The 26,670-nt window shown below is 39.3% G+C and overlaps 2 protein-coding genes across 2 annotated transcripts; both read left to right on the forward strand.

Annotated features, from left to right (window-relative positions):
- Positions 1–1,262: 1,262 nt before the first annotated feature.
- lrif1 (ligand dependent nuclear receptor interacting factor 1) lies at positions 1,263–9,035 on the forward strand. The gene is made up of 5 exons (XM_088640248.1): positions 1,263–1,360; positions 1,627–2,095; positions 3,954–5,442; positions 5,998–6,255; positions 6,844–9,035. Exons 2-5 carry the CDS (start codon positions 2,016–2,018, stop codon positions 7,726–7,728), a joined length of 2,712 nt encoding a protein of 903 aa, XP_088496374.1. The 5' UTR covers positions 1,263–1,360; positions 1,627–2,015; the 3' UTR covers positions 7,729–9,035.
- Positions 9,036–19,238: 10,203 nt separating this feature from the next.
- LOC148658722 (uncharacterized) lies at positions 19,239–25,463 on the forward strand. Its single transcript, XM_088640249.1, has 5 exons — positions 19,239–19,370; positions 20,263–20,320; positions 21,260–22,226; positions 22,828–23,049; positions 24,442–25,463. Exons 3-5 carry the CDS (start codon positions 21,483–21,485, stop codon positions 24,841–24,843), a joined length of 1,368 nt encoding a protein of 455 aa, XP_088496375.1. The 5' UTR covers positions 19,239–19,370; positions 20,263–20,320; positions 21,260–21,482; the 3' UTR covers positions 24,844–25,463.
- The last annotated feature ends 1,207 nt before the right edge of the window (positions 25,464–26,670 follow it).

Raw genomic sequence — 26,670 nt, forward strand, 5'->3', positions numbered from 1 at the left:
TGTTTGTTCTTATAAATAAAATAAGTATATACTGTACAATAAACTCTTAGTTTCAAGGACTAATAGGGGGAAAAGGTGTCTGTTTAATCATGAATAAAGTTTTGCCGCTACACAAAATGAGACGAGAAAAATATCTACATACAGTATATGCTCTCTGGATCTTTTTACTTTTTTTAACAATTGCAATCAACACAGTCAATGAAAATTGATTCGGTGCCTTTTTTACCATAAATTAACTAGCTCTTTATTTCATGTGTTGGATATATACTGTATAAAATTCACTAAAACATACAAAACAAAATACCCATTGTAAGCAACTGACCCACCATCAATATTTCTGAATTTTAAACTTGTGTATTATTTTATCTTGTTTTATTGTATGTGCATTTTAGTTTATTTAAAAAAATGGTTTATACAAAATGTACTACAGCATGCAAAACACAAATAACATCCATCATGAGCAATTCACCTATCCCTATACCACCTGCTCTACCCATAGGGGGCACCATTGATATACATGCCTATTCAAAGGTGTGCTGTTCAAAAGGTGTTGTTTATTATTTTAGATATTTTTTATTTTTCTAAGGTGTATTACATAATAGTCTTTTTTTCAAAACGCATAAAGCATTGTATCATGTTATGTTCAGTCTTTTATTCTTTTATTCAAACAATGTCAAACCACGATGCAATCACTGTTCAGTAAATGTACTTTTAACTGTGTTTCAGATTAATGTATTTTACCACTCACTTATACTTCTATTTCTTCTTTTTTGTCCCATTTATATGAATAAATCAAGATTTTTGTTCAGAATATCTACCAGTCTGATTGTACAGACAGAATTTATTTTAGCATATTTTGTCCTTTAAAGCAAAGTTAATTAAACTGAGTGTTAACAGTAATGTACAGTGTCATCATATTAATATTATTCAGTTTCCAGGAAATGAATTGTAAACTATCGACTGTCATATATAAAACAACTGTAGTAAAGTGTTTACTAGATGAGTAAATAATCACCTTCTTTGAAATGACTACTTTGTTATCTATCATATAAAATGAAAGTCGACGTTTTCTCATTTGGTTTCCTGTCCTAACGTCTAAAAATATGGAAGTTTTGCTGGTGGTCTATAGATGTCGCTGTTTCTGCCATGAAGAAATCTACTTGGGGATCTATTTTACCACCGGAAGTTAATGTTTTTGATCCCGGAAGAAATAATATAATTTCGATATAACATCCAGGTTAACCGGAAGTATAAATCAGTTGAAGAAGTCTGGTCTTTTTTTAGAGACTGGTTTGTATACGGCTATCCAATTAGAGAAGAGCATATAGTATTTACAGTCTGACGAGTGTAATATTGGGAGGTAAGTTAAGCTTCAGATAAGATGAAGTACATAAGTAAAAATATTACAAACTTAATGAGATCATCTGGAACCCCAATATTCTATGTTTTAACCCAATACCTCAATTTAGCTGAAGAGATATCATTAAATATGGCGTCTCAGTGGTTATGCTGATTTACAGCACTGGGCAAATAGTCCGTTTTTGATCTGTATTATATTTGTAGATTATGTATTTATGGGGGATTTAGTTTTTATTGTAATTGGTTAAGATATATTTTTCTTTTCAGGGATTCAATAGAAGTGGATCGAGTGAAACGGGGCGGGCGTTGCTCTCAGGTCCGCCATTTTGCTCCGAGAAATTTCTTCCTGCGCTTCACTGGTGGAGGTTTGCGGTACTGCAGTAGGAGTGGTGAAAGGTGGTCTGGAGAGGAAAGGACATGAGGGGAAGGGTTGCTTAATAGTGAATTCAGTATGTCCCAAAAGAAAGCCATTTATTGTCCCAAAAGTTAACGCAGTTAATGCTACAGGCATCCCTGGTGTTATTTTGTGATACAAATTCTAAGACGGTAAACACTGATCTTAACTACTCAGTTCACCCTTCTGGCTGTGAGAAACGGAAAACAGCGCTTCTACTGACAAAAGGTTCGCTCTCCCTTAACTTCAACGTAAATCCTACATGATCATGAATAATAACTTTGTGAGATTTTCAGTACCGCTTAAACCTAGCGATAATCTACCGGCATCTTCAAATCAAAGGTAAGGCGTGTGTATTTGATTAATATTTTAAATGTATTCGAATCATAATGTTCCTTAGCACTGTATCAGATGAGCAAACGAATATTATTTAGAATATGATCCAGAATAATTGGAACTGCGGGAAATACTGTCCAGATCGTGTGTGGAAATTGAAGAATAAAAATCTATGTGATCGGTGTGTATGTGACTGCCATCGCAATTATGGTGTGAAATGTACTTCTACAAATCTCTAGAGCAACCGCAAAGGTTTTATCGGTAGAGAATTTTCATGTAATTGAAACAAAATACTAAACAACACTTAATTTCAATCACACATTCAAGACTTACTAAATACCGTTTGTGTATTGACAATTTATCTCCACATTTTGCTGTGTAAAATGTTTTTTAAAGTCACTACAGTAACATGTTTCTTTCGTATTCGATGTTTCACCTACTATTCGCAAAATGATCGTGTTTAGCTGTACGGCCATGGACACTGATGATAAAGATGGATTGATCGCAATTTTATTTCTGCTCATTTAATTTTCGTTTTTATATGAGGCAGAAACGTGTTAGTATGACATAAATAAACGCTATGATTTATTTTAAAATGCGCTTGAATAAGCCTAAGAGTTACAGTTATTTACTTTGTTTTTCTTATTTAAAGTAAGGCAAAACTTTAAGATAAAACTCGAGGGTTTTATTTATGAGTGGATTGTAAATCAAGTTACATATAAAAAACACTGTAACTGAGTTTCTCCTGGCTTTATGTAGCTCTAGTATTTACACTGCAAAACCTTGATTGTACAGTGTTGTAAATTGATTTTGCAGAGTAAGATTTTAGAACATTTACTGTTAAGCCTTTTTTTTCCATAGGGTTTCCTAAAACGCTTTACATATGTTATTGATATTTATCCTGAAAATGAAAAGTCAGAGGGCATTACCTTTTTTCAGAGCGGTGAAAAAAACTTTTTCACCATGTGTGTGAACCGCAGCAGGGATGCAGAGCTTGGGTTTTAAAACTCTGTGAATCATGCCATCTTTGACCTAAGCAGAATGTTTTTGGCCATACTTTCTGTTGACTTATTCTTTTATACTGCAGTATAGTTTTAACAGTTTTGTATATAACAAGAGCAGTGAAGACAAATCAGAACTGTTTGTCAAAAATGACTATCAGACACTATATTTTTTTAAACTATTATGTTGCCAGGTTGTGTATTTTTACACTAATTACAACTGAAATTAGGCCTAAAAGCTAGATTATAAATGCTCCATCTGGAGCATATTGTCCAATCCATATTGGACACTATCTAAAAGAAATACAAAATGTCTATTTTTTCTATTTTATTTAAATTATTATAGTCGGGGTGTGCCCTACTGTCTGTACAATTGAAATCTTAAAAGTCTTTAAATAAATTAAAATATCAGTAAGGGCAGACTAACTTAGTAGACTGATTTTTAAGCAGGCCATCATTTAAATCAAGTTTTGGCTTTTAATATGGTGTAAATAGTTTATTTATGAAGACTTATGCCATGTAATTTTCTACATTTTTAATTAATTGTTATTGTTTTATTTTTATTTCATTTTTTATTGTAGCTCATCATTTTGGTGGCATTTGCATTGGATTGCGCTACATACAAAGTGTGCTCACTACAATACAATCTAATGTTTGGTTTTATGTCATTGTATTGCACAAACGACTATAATATAAAATGGGGGGGGGGTCAATATTTCCATAATTTGTAAATAGTTCTCTGTTATAAATATACATTTATTTCAGTGTATTGTATGATTGACTTTTGCAAGAGAAGTTTAGCTTCTGTACATGGACTTTCTTGTGGTTTCATCTATTGATATATTTCTCTTTTTTTATTTCAGTGTGTCACATGGATATTATCAAGTAATGCCTACCATATGCTCCAATGGGCAAAATATTTTAAAACTGATTCCAGTTCAGAAAGTTGGTGGGCAGTTTCTTCAGATGCAAGCAAAAATTAATTTGTCAAGCACTTATAAAAACAGTGATGCTGAAGCACTTGGGACTACCAACCAACCCGCCATCCGTTTCACCCCTACTACAGTTTCCCCTGGACCGATTGCTATTTTACAACAGACTAGCCCTGGCAAATTCATTCTGAAAAGACAGTCAGATGGGAATGTTTTAGTAAATCCAATTCACGGAATGGGACAAGTCCAGGAGAAAGTTACTTTTGCCACAACATGTTCTCCAGTTCATATTCAGGTTCCAGTAACACCACACAAGCCACAGCAAACCTCTGCTCCAGTGGAAGTGCTTGCTCTAAATTCTACTAAAACACCTTCTGTTTTAAATCTGAAACAGCTTCCCGTCACTGTTAAATCACCAGTACTCCCTAATGGCCATTGTCTCCAAATCCCTGCTAATGCAGAAGTTAAATCATTTCCAGCCTCTGCTCTTCCCCAGGCAATCAAAAAGAAAATATTACCTCCAACCATTAACTGTAGTGTAGAGGCTTCTGATCCTAGCAAAAACGCTCAGACAGTAATTTATGTGTCACCAGTCAATACTATTAAAACTATGAGTCCAGTCCAGACTATCCCAGTGTCCTCCGCTACAGAAGCACTTACACATTTATTGAAAGTTGCTAAGCACTCAGTTGGTAATGATCCTGTAACAACCACAGCTAAATCTGCTCTGCCGAAAAGTAGTCAAAATACAGCTTCTCCAATCAAATGGGTTGTTCAGGAAAATCCAGATGCACCTGCACCATGTCTTGTTCCTGTAACCACCAAAGACATAACTACTGATATTTTGAAAACACTGACACGAATTGAGAAACAAGGAAAGGATGAACAGAACGTAGCATCAAAATCAACTGTTTCCCAGGATATCCAGCCCAAAGTCACTGCAGGAAAAGATAATGCCTTAGTCATGTGCAATGGAAAACTGTATTTTGTAGCCAAGAAAACATCCGAGTTCAGTAATATCTCCTCTCAGTCACAGAAAGTGAGTGAAAACATTGGTAAGGATTCTTCTGTAGCAAGCCATCAAAATCCACCCTCATCGCAGAACCTACCTGCTGCTTCAAGTAGGTTGCGAACATCAGATTTGCATTGCCAACATATGGAGCCGATTTTGATTAATGATGGTCCAGATGATATTGTTGACTTATGCAATGAAGGATCACAGGATGAGCCTAGACATCAGAAGAATGTAGAAAGTAACAAGGTGCAGTCCCCTGTGAACCAGTCTTCTAGAAACGATGATGACGATGACTCAAATGTGATATTTGTGTCCTACATACCACCAAAAACAGCTGTGGAATCAAATAAGGACAGGGAGAGTGTTCCTAGAACTTCACCAAGTGCCTGCAGTAGACCTGAGAAGGTATTTGTATTCTAGTGTCCCATTTGTCATAGAAAAAATATTGTGTACTTTTGTACAGTGTGAACCTTAAAGTTTTTTTTGTGCTAGTTAATTCTTTGAAAGCTAAAATAATTTATGTTCAGTTCTCACATTGCATATTACTAATGAGGGGGCTCTCAAATCCAGTCATTATTTCCATGTTGTTACAGTCCAATAACACTTTATTGAGATGATCTGGCAGATTAGAGATCCCACGGCTGACACCAAATGCCAGATTTAATTGGTTTATTGCCACATATTTGAACAAGTTAGCTGGGCATCTATATCTAAAATGTTCTGTGGGATGTACTCTTATCGTAGTTTTTAAAATGGCATAAATTCACTACAGTGATCAGTTGTAATTTGTTTTATGGGGATGTATTAACTGCATCTCCCTTCAAAATTTTTACTTTCATAGAAGCTGATTTTAAAACTGTGTGAATTGACGTGTTTTATTATTGATACTTGTATTGTAAGTGCGAAAGGCCATGTTGGCTCCCTTGGTTTTCTTACAGTCTTTTTTTGTTGTTTTTACAGAGCACTGTGGATTCAGGTCAGCAGCAAAGCATAGGCAATTTCTCAGGAAAACGTAAATGTGAAAGTGATAGCCAACTGAGAAAGCAGTTTGGGATCACATCAGAAATTAAAATCTGTTTGCAAAGAGCTCCTTTGCATGATAAGTTAGTTCGAGATAAGAGTCAACGAAGTCCTTCCACTAGTAAGTGCACATTGGAGGGTATCCGGAAGTTAATCCAGGGATCAAGGATGGAGATGAAAACAAAGAAACATGTAGAGGTAAAGACCAAAAGCTTTTGAAGACTGAAAAGTAAATTCAAGGGGTTAATCATTTTAGTTTTCTTTTGTATAATAAATGTACATGGAGGTTTTGAAGTTATTGATCTGTTCAAGCTGCTGCATGGAGCAGGTTTTTCACAAAACAGTAACATCTATAGAATTTAATTGCTCCATGAGAGAATATGCCATAGAATACAATTCTTTGTATAGGCTTAGTCATTTAATCTTTTTGAGGTATTTATCATAATCAGTTAGAAAATGTACCTCAGTATATGATCGTTAAAATTTAAATTCCATATTCAACCTGCAAGGTAGAAATAAAAGATGATTACAAAGATGTACATCAAAATCGATTGATGCAATTTATATCATCCAAAACCCCCTCTCTTAGGGGATTTTCTGGTCAGTCAGTGAATCTTAAACCAGTGATATCTAGACTATATGACTGAAAATGCACAGCAAATAAGGATTTTATAGATTAAGCCGCTAAGGGATCATATCTGTTTTCTGATATTATACACTTATCAAGTTGTTGTCATTGTAGTATGTTTGAATAAGAACTGATAATAAATTCGAAGTATTTTACAGGTTGCGGTGGTACCTGACCTTGATGCAACCCCAAAAAGGGAGCTTGAAAGCAGCCCATGTGAGACCAAGAAAAGGAAACTGGAATTACCTGAAAATATTTCAGACACTGCCTCTACTTCAGGAGCAAACCCAATAGCTCCTTCAGAAGAAAAATTTGCATCATCAACAAGCACATCTTCTGGTGTACAAAGGCTGGAAAAGAAAGAGGTTCAGTTGGGCAAAGAATCAAACACTTTGAGATCAAGTGAGAGATCAGTACTAAATGTAACTATCTCAGATTCTGAAGTGATATCCAGCGGCATGGCATGTGCAGTGACAAAATGTGACACCTTTTCTCCAATGAAGGCGATATTACCTGCAATTGCAAATTCTGCAATGGACGAAATCAAAGAGACTGAAGAGCTTGGTCCAGCCTCGAGCAACAGTGTTACAGAGGTCACTGGGGTCCAGAATGCAGTGAAGTGTAATAAGCCTCAGGAATCATACACTAACAGTAGCGTAAGAAAGGAAATTCATGCACCAAGTAAGACAGACCCTATCATGGAAAAAGGAATGCCTAATCTATCATTGTCAAGTGCTATTAGAACGGAGTCAAATCGCATTGAGGCCCTGGTCAACATCAGTTTAGAAGCAGCAGCAGGAAAGAAAAATGTAGCTAAATCATGTGAAAGTTCAGACTGTTCTGTACCGATGGAAACTTGCAGCTTGTCGACCTCTTTTGAAACAACAGTTGAACACTGCACAAGTGATGACCTCTATACCGTAACGCCCATGGATGCAGAGGAAATTGTACGAGATGAGAAAATCAAAAGGCTAAGAGAACTTTTAAAACAGAAGGAAGCCGCTCTGGAAGTGCTGAGGAAGAACATCATAAAACAGCCATAAATGAGATCGATGTGGATCCTTTTTTACAAAATTTCACGGAACAGTTTCTCTTTATATTAAATGAAAATACGTTTTTTAACTTATTTTTTTGGTGGACGTTCTTTTAAGACTTGTTCCTCTTCATATATTGTGAAAGATGTTATTTATTCATTTTACCAGAAGATAACTTAAATATGATTTCTTTGTTATAGTACTTATTAGAAAATATGTACTTTAAAAGCAAGTTATTCGTTAAATGGTCACTAAAGCTCCATCAGCTTCCTTTACTCTCAGTATGGTAAAAGTTGTTACCATATATTTTTTATTCTTATTTTAACATGACCGTATTGATTTTCAATTGTCTGGATCTTTGTGCATGTAAAAACTCTTTGAGACTGGTATTTTTTCCCAAGGATATTTATTTTTAACTGGCAAATTCATGTGGTCATATATGCCGGCTGTTTGCAGAAATACGGAACGCAGGGAATCCAATGAGCAGAGGACTAAAAATGTTTTTTTTTCTATCCTTGTGCAGAAGATTGGAAAACTGAAATGTGTTCCGTTCGATATTTGTCACATCTTTAGTTTTTTCCAGAGATCTTGTAAGAATCTGCATTAACACAATATAACTTGGTAGTTTTCAACTCGTGAGTTCAAGAGCCTCAATCCAGTGTGTTTTATAGATAACTTCAAATTAACAATAAAGATACCACCTTCCAGTCTGATCTGATCTTCTCTGATGTCAGAAGCCAGACATTGCAGTGTAAGGAGTGGAATGGGAGACTGTAAGGAAAAGCAAATTGCTTATTTAGGTGGTGCTGATTGGCCACTAGGTGGCACACTTACGTCCGGACCAGAATTTCTAAACCAATGGTACCATGTTAATGGTAACTAGGGACATTGTGATATATGAGGTGCTAGTCCTTTGAATGAGATGTTAAATCATGACATCCTTTGCAGGACTTTGAACCTCCCAGTGTAATAATTGACTCAGTTGATCCTTAAATTGTTCTATTAACCAAGGTGCTTAAGATGAACTGTGTTGCTTATTATTTGGCCAGTAAAGATTCCAGGACACTATTTGTAGTTAACTAGAAGTGGTTAACTGTAATGTCATGGTCAAATATGATCTTTGGCTGGCACAATGTGGCTCACTTAAGGTTGCTTCATAGTTGAAGGTAGCAATATCTCACTTCTCTATGCAATCCTCTGGGTGGTAGTAATGCAGGCTCTTCAGTGGTTGATATATTGGGACCCCTTAATGTAAAATGGTTTGAGATCCTTTGGGATAAAAAAACATGAATTATTTAATAAATTTTTGAATAACACTTCCATGTTGTTTTTTTAAATGTTATTTGTTAAATTATACATTGTTTTGCATTGGCAATTTTTCTGTTTTATTTTAACTCAGTGGAAACATGCAGTTTCATCAGTTAAATGGTCTTAATGCTACAACCAGTATCCAGTAGAAAGAACATCACACAGCTCCACACAGGAGAATTAGGCACAATTCTTATGGACAATGTTGAATGTTCACTGGCACTTGTAAAGACTGACTTTTTTGCGGAAAACTGAAGGTACCTTAACCGAACATAAATACACACAACCCAGATTCCAGGTTGTGTGATGCTGCTTGCACTGCTTGCAGTGTCTAAACTGAGCAGCTGAACCTTGCATTTTGAGCAAGTACAGTATCTTTACAAGACAGGGTAAAGTGAAAGAAAAATTGTAAAAACAAACTTGTACTGTTGAGCAATTCCAGTTAGTTTACAGCGAAATTGCCTACAGTTGGGTTGGGTGACAATTCAAAATCGTCAAGGAAAAATGTACTTTCAGAATTCAATATTCATTTTGCTCTTTGGAATCTACAAATCCACTTTTTTGATTAAACAGAAGATCTTTGTAGGCTGAGACATCACTTTGTCAATTGCAAGTATGCAATCAAGTCTGTATCATGGGTATAACTTGCAGAGGTAAAGGCCATACTGGAATTTCTTTTGTGGGTGCAAGTTTTTTACTATCTACTTATAATAGTAAGTGTTTGATAAGAGGAAGAAGGATAGTGCAATATTTTTCTCTCAGGTACTGCTAGAGGGTGCTATTTTACCAAAAAGAAATTCATCACGTCACTACATCATATCCAGTAATAAACCTGTATATAGAGTGAAGATGTGTACATATACCCATACACCTTGAACTTTCATCCTATAAGAAAGTGTTTCTTATCCTATGTCCTCTTTGTAGTAAGTATAAATAAGTATTGGAGTGTTATTTAAAAATAGATTATGGGCATTGTGAGTATACACAGGATGTGTCCGTATCGAGACGGAGCTCTCACTAGAGAGTGACGCGCTGCCCTGGCAACTACAGCTGAGAGTGTGAGTGGTGTAAGACCACGCCAAACATTTGCCCGAGAGAGAAGCAGGATTCGGTCCTGAGTTGGCTGCAGATGTGAGAGGATGTGGGTGATGTCTCTAATATGCGAACGTTCTGTAGTGAGAGAGTCAGGCTGGAGCAGCACAACAGCAGGTCTGAGACGCTGCTGATGTGGGTGCTGTTAGGCGAACATGTCTGCCTTATGAGATCGAGATACAGGACAGTGCACTGGCAGGTATAGGTTCAGGCACAGAGAAGGTGCACCAGCACCTGCAATATGAGAAAGCAGAGGTGGCTGGGAGAGGGTTCGAGGTGCACCAGCAGCTGCAAGTACACAACCTGGCGTGTTCGAGTGAGATGTCAGTGAGGGACAGTGTGTTGAGTCTCAGCATGAGAATCAGTTGTCAGAAGAGACTCAGAATGTAGTTTGCGTTTGAGACCTGGCCTTGTGGCAGGTGTGGGCAGACAAGGAAGTCCAAGGGCTGACTAATTTAAGAGCCAGTAGCCATCATAGAGTGGAAGCAGGAGTCTCCTAGCACAGCACCAGATCAGGGTGTAGCTCGTTGAGCCCAGGTAACCACGAGTTAAAGGCTCGGCAAGGCAAGGGTCCCCAAACAAGACTGTGGTGTGGTTGTTGGGGAGACTCTGGGCCTGGAAATCCACAAGTGAAGGACCCAGTTCTCAAGTGAAGGACAGAGTTTCAGTGTATGTAATGCCACATGGCCGGGCTATCCCGAAAATGGGGCCAATGTCAGCACCACTCTCGGCACTTGGGCAAAGGGGGCATGTCTGGAGTGTCCATACCAAGTCCATCCCAAGAGGCGACGCCTACCTCCAGGGTATCACAGTATATAAAGGCAGAAATTTCCAAAGCCAAATAAGGGCTCTGAGGTATATTATAGCAATGGTCCATTTAAATCCCGATTTGTACACATAACTAAACATCCAAAACATATGTATTATTAAAAATAAAAGATAACCCAGAATATGACTCAACAATTAAATCAAGAGTTCCCAACTCCAGTCCTCAGGGTTCAACATCCAACCGGTTTTTAAATTGTACCCAGATCTTGGCTTGGGAGAGGAGTTAAATTGACCCAATTAAGGCATATCTGGACTGATTTATTCCTTCTCCACACACCCTCAGATGTTGTTGATTTAAAGAGACATACTGTAGAAAACCTGATGAATCTGGACCCAGAGTTAGGAACCTTTGGTATGAACTTTTAAGGAAATACTGTTGAGTCATTAGCAGAGAAGCAATGCTATGGCAGATTAAACATTGACTTTCAAATTTGGCTTAACATCTCTGCCACTGCAGATCTTTGTTGTATCATCTTTGACATCCGTCATTTACACTACCTGCTTTCCACCTCTTTTTGTGCTGCAAGACTGGGTATGAACAAGCAACAGACTGGTGAAAAAATCAACTTCATAAGCTAAAATCGTGTTTCATAAGATAATCGTGTTTGGTCAGCGACACCCCTCAATCCTGGAATCCCTGACAGTAGTAGTTCGTTTGGCAGTTGCACCTACAGAGGACCAGTTTCTTCAGCCTTCTGGAACATACTTACGCTCCTCACCGTAGAATATTTTTTAAATAAAACGTATTAATTATTTACAAGTCGAAGTATGTGTTTTATGGGACAATAGTTTGGGCCTGTGAAGGAGTTAAAAACAGCCCCCCCCCCCCCCCCCCCCCATACTCTGGTGCATTTGCAATTGTATTTGCATTTGTATGGTCTTCAGTTTGGGAATCCTGAATGCCCACTGATGTGTCTATTTTCATCCTGTTTTGCCTCTGAAACTGAATGTCTCATCGTTCACAGGACCTAATTTCACCAGGACGACTTGTTGTCCTTTCTCCTTAGCCTTTGTATAAGATCATTGTTCCTTTTTCCATTTTCTTTAGCAGTAGCAAATCCCCACTTGCAAACATCCCTTTTCATCCTTTCCCTTAGGTCTACAAGGACTATCCCCCCTTCAAGTCCTTGATTTCTCCCTCCATGTTGTTAAGTATGGAGGTATTCTTTCCATTCCAAAGTCCCTTTTTTGTAATGAACATCAGTAGCCAAAGCAGATACTGTCCTTTTGTCCACTACTGTCAATGCCATTCCCATCATTATACTGTGCTAAGTCAGCACTGTCTACTCTTTGAGAAGCTGGTTTATGATATCCAGTCTCCCACTCTGCACTCTGCTTTGGCATAAGGTCCTGTGTTTCCTCAGCTCAGCACAGGCTCTGAGGGCAGTGCGAGTTTCTGGTTAGTGATTGCCTGTAGAGGATCTTCCTCGCTGCAAGTCTTTTGTGAATTTCCATCAGTTGAGGTACTTTCGTTTATTGTCCACTTCCTTTGGTTGTGTTCTTTACCAGATTTCTCTGGGAACACTTTATCTCCCTGATGACCAAATCCTCTCTCATATCTTTATTAAGAGATTTATGGTTGTTCCAGAATGCTGCTTTTCTGCTGGCCTGATGTTTCTGACACCACTTGTCAGCTTGAGTGTCTGGGCACGGTAATTTCTCAGTCTGTGGTCCGGTGTCTGACTACTGGATCAAATGTCTCATCAGTATGGAGAACCACAGCCTGTTAAAGTATGGGAACATAAGCTTGAATGGGCTTTGTAATGCCTGGCATAGGTTACAGAATAAGGTGCAGTCCAGATTCAGGGGGAAGTTGGGTATATCTCTCCCTCTGTTTTCTAATGCTTGGCATGTCTGCTTCCTTGTTGTACACTCTTACCTTCCCAAACGAAAATGACAACCATTCCCTGTAACACTCATCTGAGTCTAGGTCATATAAAGTACACCAATGCCAGGTATACCAAAGCTAGTAGGATGTCTGCTTTTAACACCATCATTTTCCCTATGAGGGATAATGACCATGCATCACGGAGACCCATCTTAGAATTCACCTTGGCTATTGTCCCCATCCAGTTTGGTGATTTGTTGTCTTGCCTCTAAATAAAAATCCACAGAATATCGAAGAGCTCTGTCACGTGCCTCAGACCTTCTGAGTCTGTGTTCTTGTCTCTCCTAACCATGGAGTATGCCTTAAGAGATAGCTATCCATGCTTCCTCCCATCAGCTTTCCTTCAAACAACCAATCCTTTATAATCTCCAAGAAATTACTGTTACTCCAAATCAAACATTGTAGTATTTCCTTGGAGAACAAACTGTGGTTCCCTGCATATGATTTCCCTACTAAAAACCATAAACGCATATAACCTGAGACTCCTTTGATGAAGAGTTTAACCTAACCAAGAAAGAGACTGTTCTATCTGCTCTGTTACAGGGAGTACACCTCAGATGATACATTTATATAACACTTCTACCAAGGGATACGTTTTCATTTAAAACTGAAGTCTACAAAGTTAATGCATACATGAGATCCCCACCTGAAGATCTCAAAAACAACTGATTTCAAAACATGATCACATAGAAAGAAGATAAGTTCACATCCAAATTGTTGGTTGTCACCAGTGTTTCCAAGTTTACTGTTGCATTGCCATTTGAGGAGTAATGCTATGAGCTCCTTCTGCGGGGCTGAGGTGAGTCCTTCACTTGATGCAATGTAAAGGAGTGATGCTTAACTGTTCATCCATCTTCAATATTTCAAGGAAATTATGATGACTTCCAACAGAATCTACAACATTATTAACTGGTACATTTTTGATGCAATCAGATATATGTAAGATGACATGATGATGACAACTGGCAACTTCACACTTTATACTTTTTTCACAGTTTTTGACTGATGTACCAAGAGCACTCATACCTGTACTGTACTTCCACAGTGATTGCAAACTCTCTTCATTGGCAAGGATCAGCAAGTGGACTTGGTTTGCTCTGATTTGGTTGGGGAGCTGCTGTCTGATGTTTCTCGACTTCATTCGTGGTGAAAAGCTACAGGATCTGTCTTACCGACTATGGAGCAGTGTGTGAGCAGGAAGTCTACTTCTGTTGATGACACTGAGGACACCGAGAGTGGTATGCATCTGGTCTGCAGTTACATATATTTTTGCCAGTGTCCCTCACAGTGTTGGTGGAGTTGTGTTCACATCTGCGTTCTGCCTGTGAGCTGTCCCAACTTCCATCTTACTTCAGGATCCTTGCCACTTGTTGTGTGGTAATTGCTATACCTCTACCACTTTATTCATGAATTTGTAAACTGCACTCTGGGTACAGCACCCCTTTAAGAAAATATTGATAGACTAATTTTTGGGAGGTCTGTCTGGCCAAAGTGTTGTGTCAGCTGTTCCGCAACATGGAAATAGTAATCTCTAAAGTGCTCCCAGAGTGAACACGAGTAGTGGAGCTGGTCCTCTGACCACTTATGTAGCCAATCCATTCTTTCTGCACCTGTCCAGGAGTGTCTGTCCTCTTGAATGGGATGAAAACGGAGTCGGGTCCTCTTTGTCATTGAAAATAAGCAACTTCCCATTTACGAAGCATGTATCTTCGGAATGGTTTACAGATCAAGTTGTAGACTGTAGCTGTAGGAGTTACTCTGCAGTATTCTGTTTTTTCTTAACTCACAAAGAATGGGGAGATGGGATCATGTTGGAGTGAGTTGCTTTAGTATATCGACAGTCGAGGATAATGAGCAGTGGAGTTCTTCCTGCTCAGGTTGCAGTGTCACACACCAGGCTCTGTGGGGTTGTCTGTTCCAGTTTTGCATGCTGGGGTCTGAGCTGTGGGACCACTGGCACGTGTTTGCAGCACCAGAGTGAAATATTGCTCTGGCTTCGTAGGTACAGCCTTGGGTGTAACACCATACATGGATAGGGTCATGGATAGTCAGAGTACTCAGATACCAGCACAGAATGAAGCATTATGTCTCCATGCAAAGGAACCAACTTGTACAGTATGTATGACAATGACATGTCACAAACAGCCTTATGTGCCTTCTAACTGGCCTGTATTTACACAGTACAAATATAAACATCATAAGATGGAAGTAGCATTCCCTACAGTATTGAGTCACAAAGCAATCTTTGAAGCCATTTTCTAAAACATCAAACAAAGGAAACTAAAACAAGTAATCTTTGCATTTTGTTAGTGGGACGCACTATCTTCTTCTGATTTTACTGCCAATAGGGTAAATAATGAATAGCAAATCACATTTTGGCTTCATAGTTTTATTTATATGGAATACCTTTGGTGAACATATTATGTGGAATTTTCTGTTAACAAATATAATTACAGCACAACATGGGCTGACAACTTTAGGGATTGTTCAATGCCTAACCATACAAATTCCAGTCAGATCCCCATAATCAGAGAAACCTACACATTAACTGAGACATACTAGGATGTCTAGAGCAATGGTTCCCAGCCCAAGTCCTGAGTGACACCTGTGTCTGCTGGTGTTTAATCCAACTGGGCCCTTAATCACCAATGCAAAGTGATGGAATTGAAGTGCTTGTTTGTGCTTTTTTTCTGCATTCGCTTCCAAAAATACCCTAAGAAAAATTATGTCCAGCAACATCTGCTTACAGATCTTCATGCAACCCCTCCTCGTTATTCCTATTAACAATTTTCTGCCATACTTCTGACTTAAACACTCTTAATAAGAGGTTAATTTAGTTTGCACAGACACCCTCGGCCTAAATATGAGAACCACTGTTATCACTTCTCTATTGGCCGCTCCAGTGCAGAACTTGCTATGACGTTCCTTAACCTGGTGACATTTCTCTGCTTTGGTCACCCAGACAGCAGAGGCAGGTTTTCTGCAGAATCTGCTGCAGTGGCTGCAGGAGAGTGGCTGGGTGGCACTTATGACCAAAATACTGTAATGCAGAGACCTGGAGTGGTAGCACTGCCCATCAGTGGGCTATTTTTGTTATACACCTGTATAGTATAGCAATACGTTGTTGACCTTGGCACAGTGAAAATAGATTTTTGCATAGTGTTTTTATTCAATTAAAACATGATCTCCAACTGCCCAAAGCAGAGATTCTGAATATATTACTCAACAGGCTTTAATTTGCCACGTGTTGAATGGACACACAGTATACATCAAAAAACATTCACAGTATTATCGGCATTAGTCAATAAACGTTTGTTTCTGGGGGGTTAAAATTGCTAAATCAAACTACCAAAAATATAAATCCATTTTAAACACTTTATCCAATACAGGGCATCATAAGGCACTATTGTTAAAAATTTGCTACTTACCCTCTCCTTAATACTATGCATTTTACCCTCTCTCCCCCCCCTTCCCTCAATGACCAGATATTCCTTAACTGGCACCAAAACGGGGTTGTGACGAGTCAGGATCTGTTTGAAAATAGCATTTTTATGTAATTTCAACAACTAAGAAATGTAATCTATCCCAATTTCACTTTTTCAATATTTACAACTAAGGCACTTTATACAGTATGTGCCCAGTTTACCCAGTACCCACTATTCATTATTTCTTTCATTACGTTGTCTATCCTTGTCCTTAGTTAAAACTTTGTGGGAACAAGACCTGGACACAGTCAAAAGGGCCAGTGGGTGGTCCATTTTAGGACATGTTCACTCTTCCTCCATCTAAGCCAGGCAAGGTCTCATACAGGACAATTCCGGATCACCCAGACAGCATCTTGCACCTCCAGCAACCTTATTTACTGTATCTCTTGCAGTAAATCCCCAGCCATCTACATTGGAGAAACAGGAAGGAGACTCAGAGACCGCTTCAGAGAACACGTCAGGGCTGTGAAGATTAAAGATCTCTCCAAGCCCATTGTTTCTCATTTCACCTCTGACGGCCACGACCACTCTAATCTCTCCGTCTGTGTTCTCAAAGACGGTTTTCCGAACTCATACATCAGAAAGACCACCGAAACTAAAATTATTCTGCAGCTAGGATCACACATTCTCCCTTCCCTTAACGACAGACTACTGTTCTTTTAAATTTTCTCCATTGGAAGTTTCATTTCACACCTCTCTGCACCCATTCTGACTTCACACCTCTTGACTGGCCTCTCTTTCTGTCCCCTGCTCCCGCCTCTCACTCCTCCTCCCTCCCAACCTTTGTTCTCCCGCTACTTTACCTTTGCCTACTGCCCTGTCTCTCTCACACCTGAAGAAGGCTCCACGGCCGAAACGTTGTGTTCTCTTTCTTCTTTTTTTTAGCATGGAATAAACCTATTACTTGTTCCTTTGCAGCCTACGCATGCTGACGCAGCTAGCTACCCACCTGAACTACTAAGGTCTCATACAGTTTAAAATGATACACCACTTACATACTGTTTGTCTAAACTAAAGTGGGCACAACATGACGGATGTGGGCAAGCTCCTGCCACTCTCATACATATGTTTTGATCTTGTCCTAAGTTGGTTCAATTATGTACAAAATTCAGCAGCCAGAATCCTGACCAGGTCTAGTGCAAGTGTTCACATTACTCCTATCCTGGAGTCCTTGCACTGGCTTCCAGTCAAATTCCGTGTAGACTTTAAAATCCTCATGCTCACCTATAAGGCTCTGCATGGCTTGGCACCTCAGTACCTGTCTGAACTATTATTGCCCTACTCCCCACCTCGCAACCTCCGCTCTTCAAATTCTGCCCTCCTTACTGACCCCCAAGCCCGTCTACATTGTATGGATGACAGGGCCTTCTCCTGTTATGCCCCCAAGCTCTGGAACTCTTTGCCCAAGGATATCAGAGAGTCACCTTCTCTAAACTCCTTCAAATCCAGACTCAAAACCCTTTTTTTCAGAAAAGCCTTTACTTAACTGGTTCCATTCTCCACCCCTCTGCTCTTCTTAGTACCACCTTCCACGGTCTCCTCTATTGTTATTGTTGTATTGTTGTAATTGTATATTGTAATTGTGTCTTATCTTGTGTATTCTTCTTATTTATTGTTGTATTCTTCTTATTTATTGTTATTGTCATCCTGTAAAGCGCTTTGAGAAGCCACCTTTAAAGGCACTATATAAAATAAAGTTTATTATTATATTATTATTCTGGTCCTCCATTTTTTAAACTTCCTCTCATATTATCCAATTTGAAATTGAACCCACTTCTTTTATTGCTGTTTTTGGTGTACCAACCTCACCCTCTCAAAACTACAATCTGACAGCGTGGATTTTGCAATTATGCTCTTTTTTGCGTTCTCTGTCTTTTTCTCCTTTGTTTGACTTCTTTTTGTAAGGGAAGATGTGGGAAGAGATTCGGAAATGCTGTACTTTTTCTTTTCATAAATTATTCTCAGTTTAACATACTATGTTCTTTCTGCATCATGTATTTTTTGGTTTAAGAAACAATAAACATACTTGTAAAACATTACTACTTGTTGAAAGGAAAGGAAACTATAAGATAAGATTACTGACATAAGACAGGACCTCTCCCAGGACTGGAAACCAGTCCATCACAGAGCACTCATGTGCAAGCACATGGGATGAAATAAAACAACGCCTAAGCTAGTCATCTTTGTTAGGTGGGAAGAAACAGAAGCATTGAGAGGAATCCCACCTGAACAAGGCATTCATACTCTACATGGAGTGAGCATCAGGCCAGACGTGAACCCCAGACCCAGGAATTGTAGGGAAACAAGCCAACAACTCTAACCCCACACCACTAAAATGTGTTAGCACTTCTTATTGTATTTCCATGATTGTATAATTGCTTTTAATTAACTGCCTATTTTGTTATTTACATATCATATCATAATATATCATACATGTTTTATATACATGTATTATTAATGGACATTTTAAACGGAACAATGTGGATATGAAAAGATTTTTTCAGCCTTTCCATCCAGCTTATAAACAATCTTAAACGTACTCACAAAACCAATATTCAGCGCTTTTTGTTTTAAGAAATTTCTTTTAATCAAGCGAGGTCCCTTTAAACGTATTCTGTGCTGATCTTCGAAAATTAAAACCTCACAACTTCTTGATTAGGATAAAACTATAGAGTTTGTATATCAATCCCGTACTGTATTTTATTTCACTTAAATATTGTCTGCGTTTTCCTGTATAGACGTTTTATTAATATTTACCGGGCGAAACATTCTAACATTGATACAATCTGAGAGAAAGAAGGTCACTAACTGAGAGAATGAGACGTCTCCCACTTACTAATACAGTATAGTGTACTTTATGTCTATGATCCAAAGATTTTCCAAACATCTGTTTGAAAATTACCTCCGCAGAGACGAATCAAAATGCAGCTATTTGACACGTGTTCTTCCTGGGTCAAAGTTTATTTTAGCTTCAACCAATGAGGTTACGGCATACTCGCCATTGCTGATTTCCTATTATTTCTGATTACAAGATAAACAAAGCCTCTTCAGTGAGTATTATTACTATTGTTTTTTTTTTAAAAAAAGGTTAACCGGTATTAATCTGATGCGTAAGCGAAGAAGTGAACTTAGGCTAGTTTGTTTGAAAAAACACAAAGTTTCAAAACGGGTGGTTAGGACCAAACTCATTTAGGAACAGTATCCCTTTAGCTGTTTTAAAATAATCTTTCAGTTTTTATCAAGTAGCGACTTAAAAAAACCTTTACGACAGAAAACAAAATTGTGTTATTTTAATATTAGTTATTTTAATAAACTGTTTTAAATTACACAATAGTAAAATATTTTTCTTGGGTTGTAATCAAGCTATAACACCGCGGTGCCACGCTGTTTCTTCAGTAATCGTCTTTTTACGTTACGGTTACAAGTAATATTTGCTTCACATTTTGTTCTACAGCAACAAGCTTTTTGAAGTTGAAGCGATGCTTGTGTATCTCCATCCTCCATATTTTTTTCGTTTTCTTCCGTACGACAGGTGGCGTAGTCGGACTTTTATTAAGCTACATTATTTTTGTTGGAAGTAGGAAACGGTCATGTTTTGCTCAGAAGCAGAGTCTCGTAAAGTATTTTAGGTGATGCTATTCCTTGAAACTCGGAATAAGTAACTGTATAGTAATGCATTTATATGTGCCGCTGATATTTATGTTTTTTGTTCAGTTTAAAAGTCAGTTGGGGATGTAATCCAGAGTGTTGTCAATTTAAAACATTTAATTTTAAATAATTTATTTACTCGTGTGCGCTAACACTTAAAAAATATGTTTGTAAGCAATACAAATTAACAATTGACCCCTATACTTTAGATGAGAAAGCACTGCTCAACTGGCAAATGCATCTTGTAATGGCGACGTTTTTTAAATTAAAATATATATTTTTTTATTTCTGTAGCGGAGCCAAGAGGTAACCTCCAATTTGCCTTGAATGAAAGGGTGAGCGGAAGAGAAAGGTGAGAGCATTGTATATTCTAAGTTAGAACAGTTGAATTGGGTAGATGAGCCTTGGTGATCTTCTGGATCACTACAGTTGATCAGTGTGCAGGAGCAGTCAAGGGTCTGGTGAGTGGTTTGGGGTTCATATCCTGGGTGCTGGACTGTTTTATTCAGTGATGTGTACAGAGACACTGGAAGTATCTCTGGGGAGAATCTCCCTTAACACAACACCTTTGGTGTGAATTGTCTATGGTTACCAGATTGAAGTTTACCTTATTGCTCAGCAATGCATCAGTCAAGTCCCTGTACCAAAAGCTTTGAAGTTTCTGCAGACCAGTCCAGAAGCATCATTGTTTCACGGACTCAATCCAACAGGTATCTTTGCCTTAAATCGTTTGCAGCTTGAGTCCAGTAGTTCAAGTAGGTAGCTGCGTCAGCATGTGTAGGCTGCAAAAGAACAGTAAAGGTTTATTCCATACTGAAGAGACTTTTCTTCTGTTTTCAGCATGGAATAAACCTTTACTTGTTAATTTGATCCAGTTGTGCAATAAAAACAGAACAGAGCTGCTGAAGTGCAAAGCACACAGTGAGCCTAAATAAGTATAATTAATGGATCCTGTTACATTACTGCCCATGTTATGGAATTTATTTGTACCTGAACCCAATAATGAGGCAGAGAAGCAGCTATTTCGTTCATTAGGATCCCACATGTCATGAGGGTCTGTAGACTCTACAGCCTCACAGGACCAGCGCTGAGCCTCACCGGTTTGTCTAAATCCAGTTTACCTATGTATAGGATGATCATTAAGCAAGGCATAGCTTTGCTTAATTTACTCAACAGTTTACTCAGCAGTGTTGAGTAAATGATTTCAATCAGATGGGATTACTTCTGTTGAAACACCCTATAAGCCAAAAAAACAATCTTATTGACTTGTTTTTTTCTATATTTTTTTCAGCTTTAGAAAAATGTGAGCACTTCTCAATAGAAAGATAATTCTTCTTGGATTTGGGGGGAGGGGGGACCCCCGACTCGTAATCTGACCACATCCCCTTGAGATTTTTAATTTGCATTTAAGGAGAGTCTGTCCCACCCACCCCACCCTCCACAGAAAAGGATTGGCTGTGAATTTAACACCTGCAGCCTGGCATCTGGGACAGTTGAATAGAAAACTAGTTAAGATGTGTTCCAGCCCTGCAGACATTGTTCCCAAGCACGGTGGCAGTGGATGTCCTTCCGGTGATGTAATAGATGTAGGGGACAGGAGGCTCTTCATTGACAGAATGCAGATCCAGATCTCGGTAGAAGCAGAGGTGAAAACCATTCCTCTGAAAGCCCTGCCACCTTCCTTCATTAAGAGGATGGGTCTGTCCTTTAGAAGTGTCCAGGACCAGACGGGAGATCCAGACCCGATAGTGCTGTGCATTTCTCCAGTCCGCGCCATGGAAGCAGAGGAATTTGGCAAACAGTCTCAAGCCGTCGACAAGAACGCAGCTGGCTGTGGACTTGAGGGTGACTGTAAGCGGAGCATGTGCCTGCTTCCAGTTAAAACCTCCAATCTGATGGCTTTTAAAGTCTTGAAGAACCTCTATGACAACCAGAGCTCTGATGCCATTGACCCGCTTAAGGAGATTCTGAAATCGTGCGGGGCTGCCTGTGTCCCCCAGGGCAAAACGTTCCGGTTCAAGCAGGATGCGCTGATCATCCACAACAGAAAGGTGTACCTGTTCATTAACAAGGCAAAGGGGGTGCAGGAGAAACTGCAACTCGGGAACCCTTCGCAGGCAGGGCCCACGCCGAGCTGTGCTCCAGAATCCACCCATCCTGTTACTGCCCAGAAGAGTCTCTCCGTTTCCCCCACCAGTGAGACACAGCCTGGTCCAGTGTGCACCACCCCTCAAAGTTGCTCTGGATCCCCGAAGCAGGTTATCTTGAGCTACTTGTCTTCCTTTCTGTATTCATGTGTTTTGAATTCTGTAGTCATTTTAGTTAAGTAGGCTGGCGAGTCAGTCCCATAATCTCATTCAGATCCTTCTCAGGCCTGCGTTGAAAAAGGCACTTCTTAATCTTTCAGTGGTTTACCTCCAGTTCAAACATGTCACAGTCTGCTTCTTTTTTACGTTTGTCACTGCTTTGTGCATTTTACAGAAGTACATCTGTTAAAAAAGTTTCAATTGCAGATTGACACTAAAAGTCAAGTACTGTCTTGACATTTTAAACATTTCAGTGTCGAAGTATACTCTTCACTTTTTCCTACCTGCAGTTTCTGCACTATCTTTAAACACAGCATACAGAGTAATCAAATAAGTGTTTGCACTTGAAGTGAGTGAATAAGATATTGAAGGAAATTTGTGTCTGAAATCCCTTGATTTTAAAATCGAGTGACAGACTTTTGCATTTTATGTTTGGTGAGACAACTGACACGCTGTAAGTTTCTGTTTGTATAATCTGTGTAAATCTTTAATGCTGTTTGTCACTGCTGAAGCTCTAAAATGATATTGATTAAATGGGACTGTCTTGTTGCAGGGCTTGTCCAGTGTCTCTAGTGCCCCTGTAAAAGAGCACGCCAAGCCCTTTGACATCAGGGTTTTGAAGAAGAGGTTTGGAGTTTCCCAGGAACTGCAGGTTACAGTCGCCAGGCTTCCTAATAAGAACTTGCGGGGCCCAATAAAAGAACAGAGCACCTCCTCTGACACGGGAAAGGGTGGTGTGCAGCAATGTGAGCTACTGGAGCCGTGCCATGTAGAGGTAGGTGTGATAGCTTTGTGTTTATACCCCTCTCACCCCCAGCCCCAAATATCAGATCACCAAGTATCCAAGCCATCTGACATTCTGTAGCTGTGTGAGCCCTGGAAAACCTTGTGGCAGATTTATCTTCAGTAGGAGTAGTTTATTTCTCAGTGTCATTACAGATTACCTGTTACCTGGCAAACCTAAGAGGTTTCAAAACAGGGTACAGTATGTCACACAGTCATTACTCCATATCTTCACAGTTTCTTTAATCATCTTAGCACCAACAGCGCCTACATCAGGACCTCACTAGACTAGGACGTGTTTTTTCTTTTAAATCTCACTGGTTGTAATCACTTGATAAGCTGAGGGATCCTTTTGCTGATTCTTTTTGCATCCCAGTCAGATTGGCCTGGGTGAGAGGGCTGGACATTCCACTCCAAAAGAGTGCTTTTCCAGGCTCACCCCCCTGGGAGCCTGACCTCCCTCATCCGAGAAAGAATCAGAAGGCTTCTCCTTTTTTTACATCAGGTTGTGTTGTGTTATAATCAGCATAAGATAAATTAAGACAGGGAGGGTGAGTATGTTAAATAAACTTGGTCTTGGTTGCTTGGGAATATTTGGACAGTTTCTTATGGAGAATTAAGCTGTTACTTTCTAGACTATAATTACTGTATTTCGAAGGTGAGTGTATTTCCACTTCTGGCAGTTTGTTTATTGTATTCTAGCAGTTTTAATTTTAAAAAATCTTATTTATATATCCCAGTGACCCTCTGAACCAGCCATAGTTTTGTGCTTTTGAGCTGGCTTTGTGCACATCTTTGAAAATCTAATACTGTTAATTGTAATGGAGCTCTTTCCTAGTTAATAATTTGTCAGTAGCACAACAGAGCAAAATTCAGGTATGATGATGAGTATTTTGCAGTAAAAATGCAGGGCTGAACACTGCACTGGGCCAAAGACATCAAATATTCTGTCTCCTGTTTCCCATTAGTGCTTATTAAGTTCAGAGTATCTGGTATTATTTAACAGTGGAGCATATAACCATGTTGGGGAAATGGAACTGGTTATCACTGAGCATGAAATTCAGACAATGGTAATATACACAGTTGCACCTAATTGTGTTGTTGGAACAGCTAACTTGCTTTGAACTGAAAGCTTGTCATTAAAGAAAGACAAAACAAAAACTGGTCTGTACACCCCTAGTACATACTGTAGTGTGGATGGCTATTTTGTGTGTTGAAAAATCCTGATTTATGTCAAGTTTACTGTATAAGCACACCCGTTATTAAATGCCAGTGCCCTGTAAGAATTTATGATCAGGAGAAGTGTCTTGCTTGAAAGTCTGTTGTCTTGATATTAAAAGGGGAAGAGTTTGAGCAAAGCCTCAGATTCCGTTCTCTTTACCAGAGCCAGAGCCCGGATGCTGAAGAACCTACTGCAACCGAGGCGCCGGAGGCTGACGAAGTGGAGCAGAGCGCAGTGGAGGATCCTGCGGAACAGGCCAGCAGTGAGGATTTGGACGACGAGCCTCCTGCCAAAAAATCCAAACTGGACTCGGACGGACAGGAGACCTGCTTCCCTGACCCTGAGCCCCGGGAGGCGGGGGCTCTTTTGGCTGAGCAGGCAGGGGGAGACGGGGTGCAGGAAAGCGAAGTGGGGCTGGACTTCTCCTTGTCCGACCTGGGGTTCACCACGGTGTTTGATTTTGACCAGTCCGTACGGGATGAGAAAATCAGTCGCATCAAAGCCCTGCTGAAAGAGAAGGAGGCCGCGCTGAACAGACTGAAGAAGCCAGATTCTTTGCCGTGATCTGACCTGTGTGCAGCCTAGGAGACTTTCCTCATGTGTATATAATCGCAGAGAAGCTATTGAGATCCTAACTTATTTTTGCCTTTGTAATCTCTGCGTGAATTTAACATACACTTCAGATTCCTTCGTTAACCTAAAGACTGAATACAACATGGACAACTTTGAAAAACATAAAGGTTTAGGACAGAAGGCTAGCTGACGAAGCTATAGTTTGTCCTGATATTAATAAGCAATGTTTTTTTTCTTTCTAAGTTTTTTATTTTCTCTTCAAAGAATGTACAGTAAATGAACATAGTTAAACAGCGCAGCTCAGGCAGTATCTGCATCGTCAGGGTTTTTTACCCATATTGTCAACAGCATTCTTTTGTAAATACTTAAAAACTGGGGTTTAAGACGTGGCATATTTGTCTGCGGCTGCTAGCCCAGATCAGATGCTGTATTCACTGAGTTTTAAGTCTGTTTTCAGTTCTTTATTTTGGTGTTAAAATAGTCAGTTTTGTTTAAAATCAAAATTTCAGTGGAAAAAAAAAATTGTTCCAAACTTTTTTCTCACTTTTGAAATTAAAAAGAACCACTTCTTCACAGGCAGTTAATAAAATTAAACGGCTATTTCATGAAAACTATTTTTCCTCAGATACACATTTTTGAAGCATTATGTGATGTGAATGTGAACAGATGTCAAACCCATGTTCAAAAAAAAAAGTAGTATCTAACTTGGTCCTGGAGGCACAGTTCTTAAATGCTCTAAGTCAACTCATTTTTTATCTAATTGGACCAATTTAAGTTTGAGATCAACTTCAGAAGCAGCAGCCCTCCACAGACCAGGACTAGAGACCCCTGTAATTTGTCATCGTAGAGAAATTCCTATAATTTGTACTGTTTCTGGTTTGGTTTTTTTCATCGATCACTTCAGTATCAGTAAGCTGTTTACCATGGTGAAGGTCACGACAAAGCCAGAGCCCGTCCCAGAAGATTAGTGCTCAAGGCAGGGCTCGGAGTACACAACTGCTTTCCCCTGGATGTGTGCCAGTCCATCGCAAGGCCACAGAGAAAGACAATAGCAAATGAAACCTAGGAAACAGGAGCACCTGGTAAAAACCCACATTCCTGCTCGTTGGGGCACCTATCTGGCATTTATATGTGGTGTAGTTCACTAAAGAAGTTTGTGAAATGTCCTTAAGCACTGGACATTTGTGTCCTATTTCCAGACCTGTTCAATTGTTAACTGTGTTTCCCTCTGTGTTCAGTCTTGTTCCTTGAACATATACCAAAGTATATGCAATGACCACTCTAATCTCTCCGTCTGTGTTCTTAAAGAGGGTTTTTCGAGCTCGTACATCAGAAAGACTACAGAAACCAAAATTATTATCCTGCAGCTAGGATCACACCTTCCCCCTTCTCTAAGTTTCATTTCACACCTCTCTACACCTATTCTCACTTCACACCTCTTGATTGGCCTCTCTTTCTGTCCCCTGCTCCGCCTCTCACTCCTCCTCTCTCCCAGCCTTTGTTCTCCCGCTACATTACCTTTGCCTACTGCCTTGTCTTTCTCATACCTGAAGAAGGCTCCAGGGCCGAAACGTTGTTTTTTCTTTCTTCTTTTTTTCAGCATGGAATAAACCTATTGTTCCTTTGCAGCCTACGCATGCTGACGCAGCTACCCACCTGAACTACCAAAGTATGTCCATATGCCTTGCCATTTCTAGCTGGAACAGCGCTAGAGTTTCTCAGTCTTTAACTGTGGTGTAACTGGTGGCTTTGAAATTAGCTTCAAATTAGCTTAGCAAAATTCTGTAGCTATACACTAGCCGGACGTGCTTAGGACTC

Source organism: Lepisosteus platostomus, chromosome 7, assembly GCF_059453375.1.
Source record: "Lepisosteus platostomus isolate fLepPlt1 chromosome 7, fLepPlt1.hap1, whole genome shotgun sequence".
NCBI lineage: Eukaryota > Metazoa > Chordata > Actinopteri > Semionotiformes > Lepisosteidae > Lepisosteus > Lepisosteus platostomus.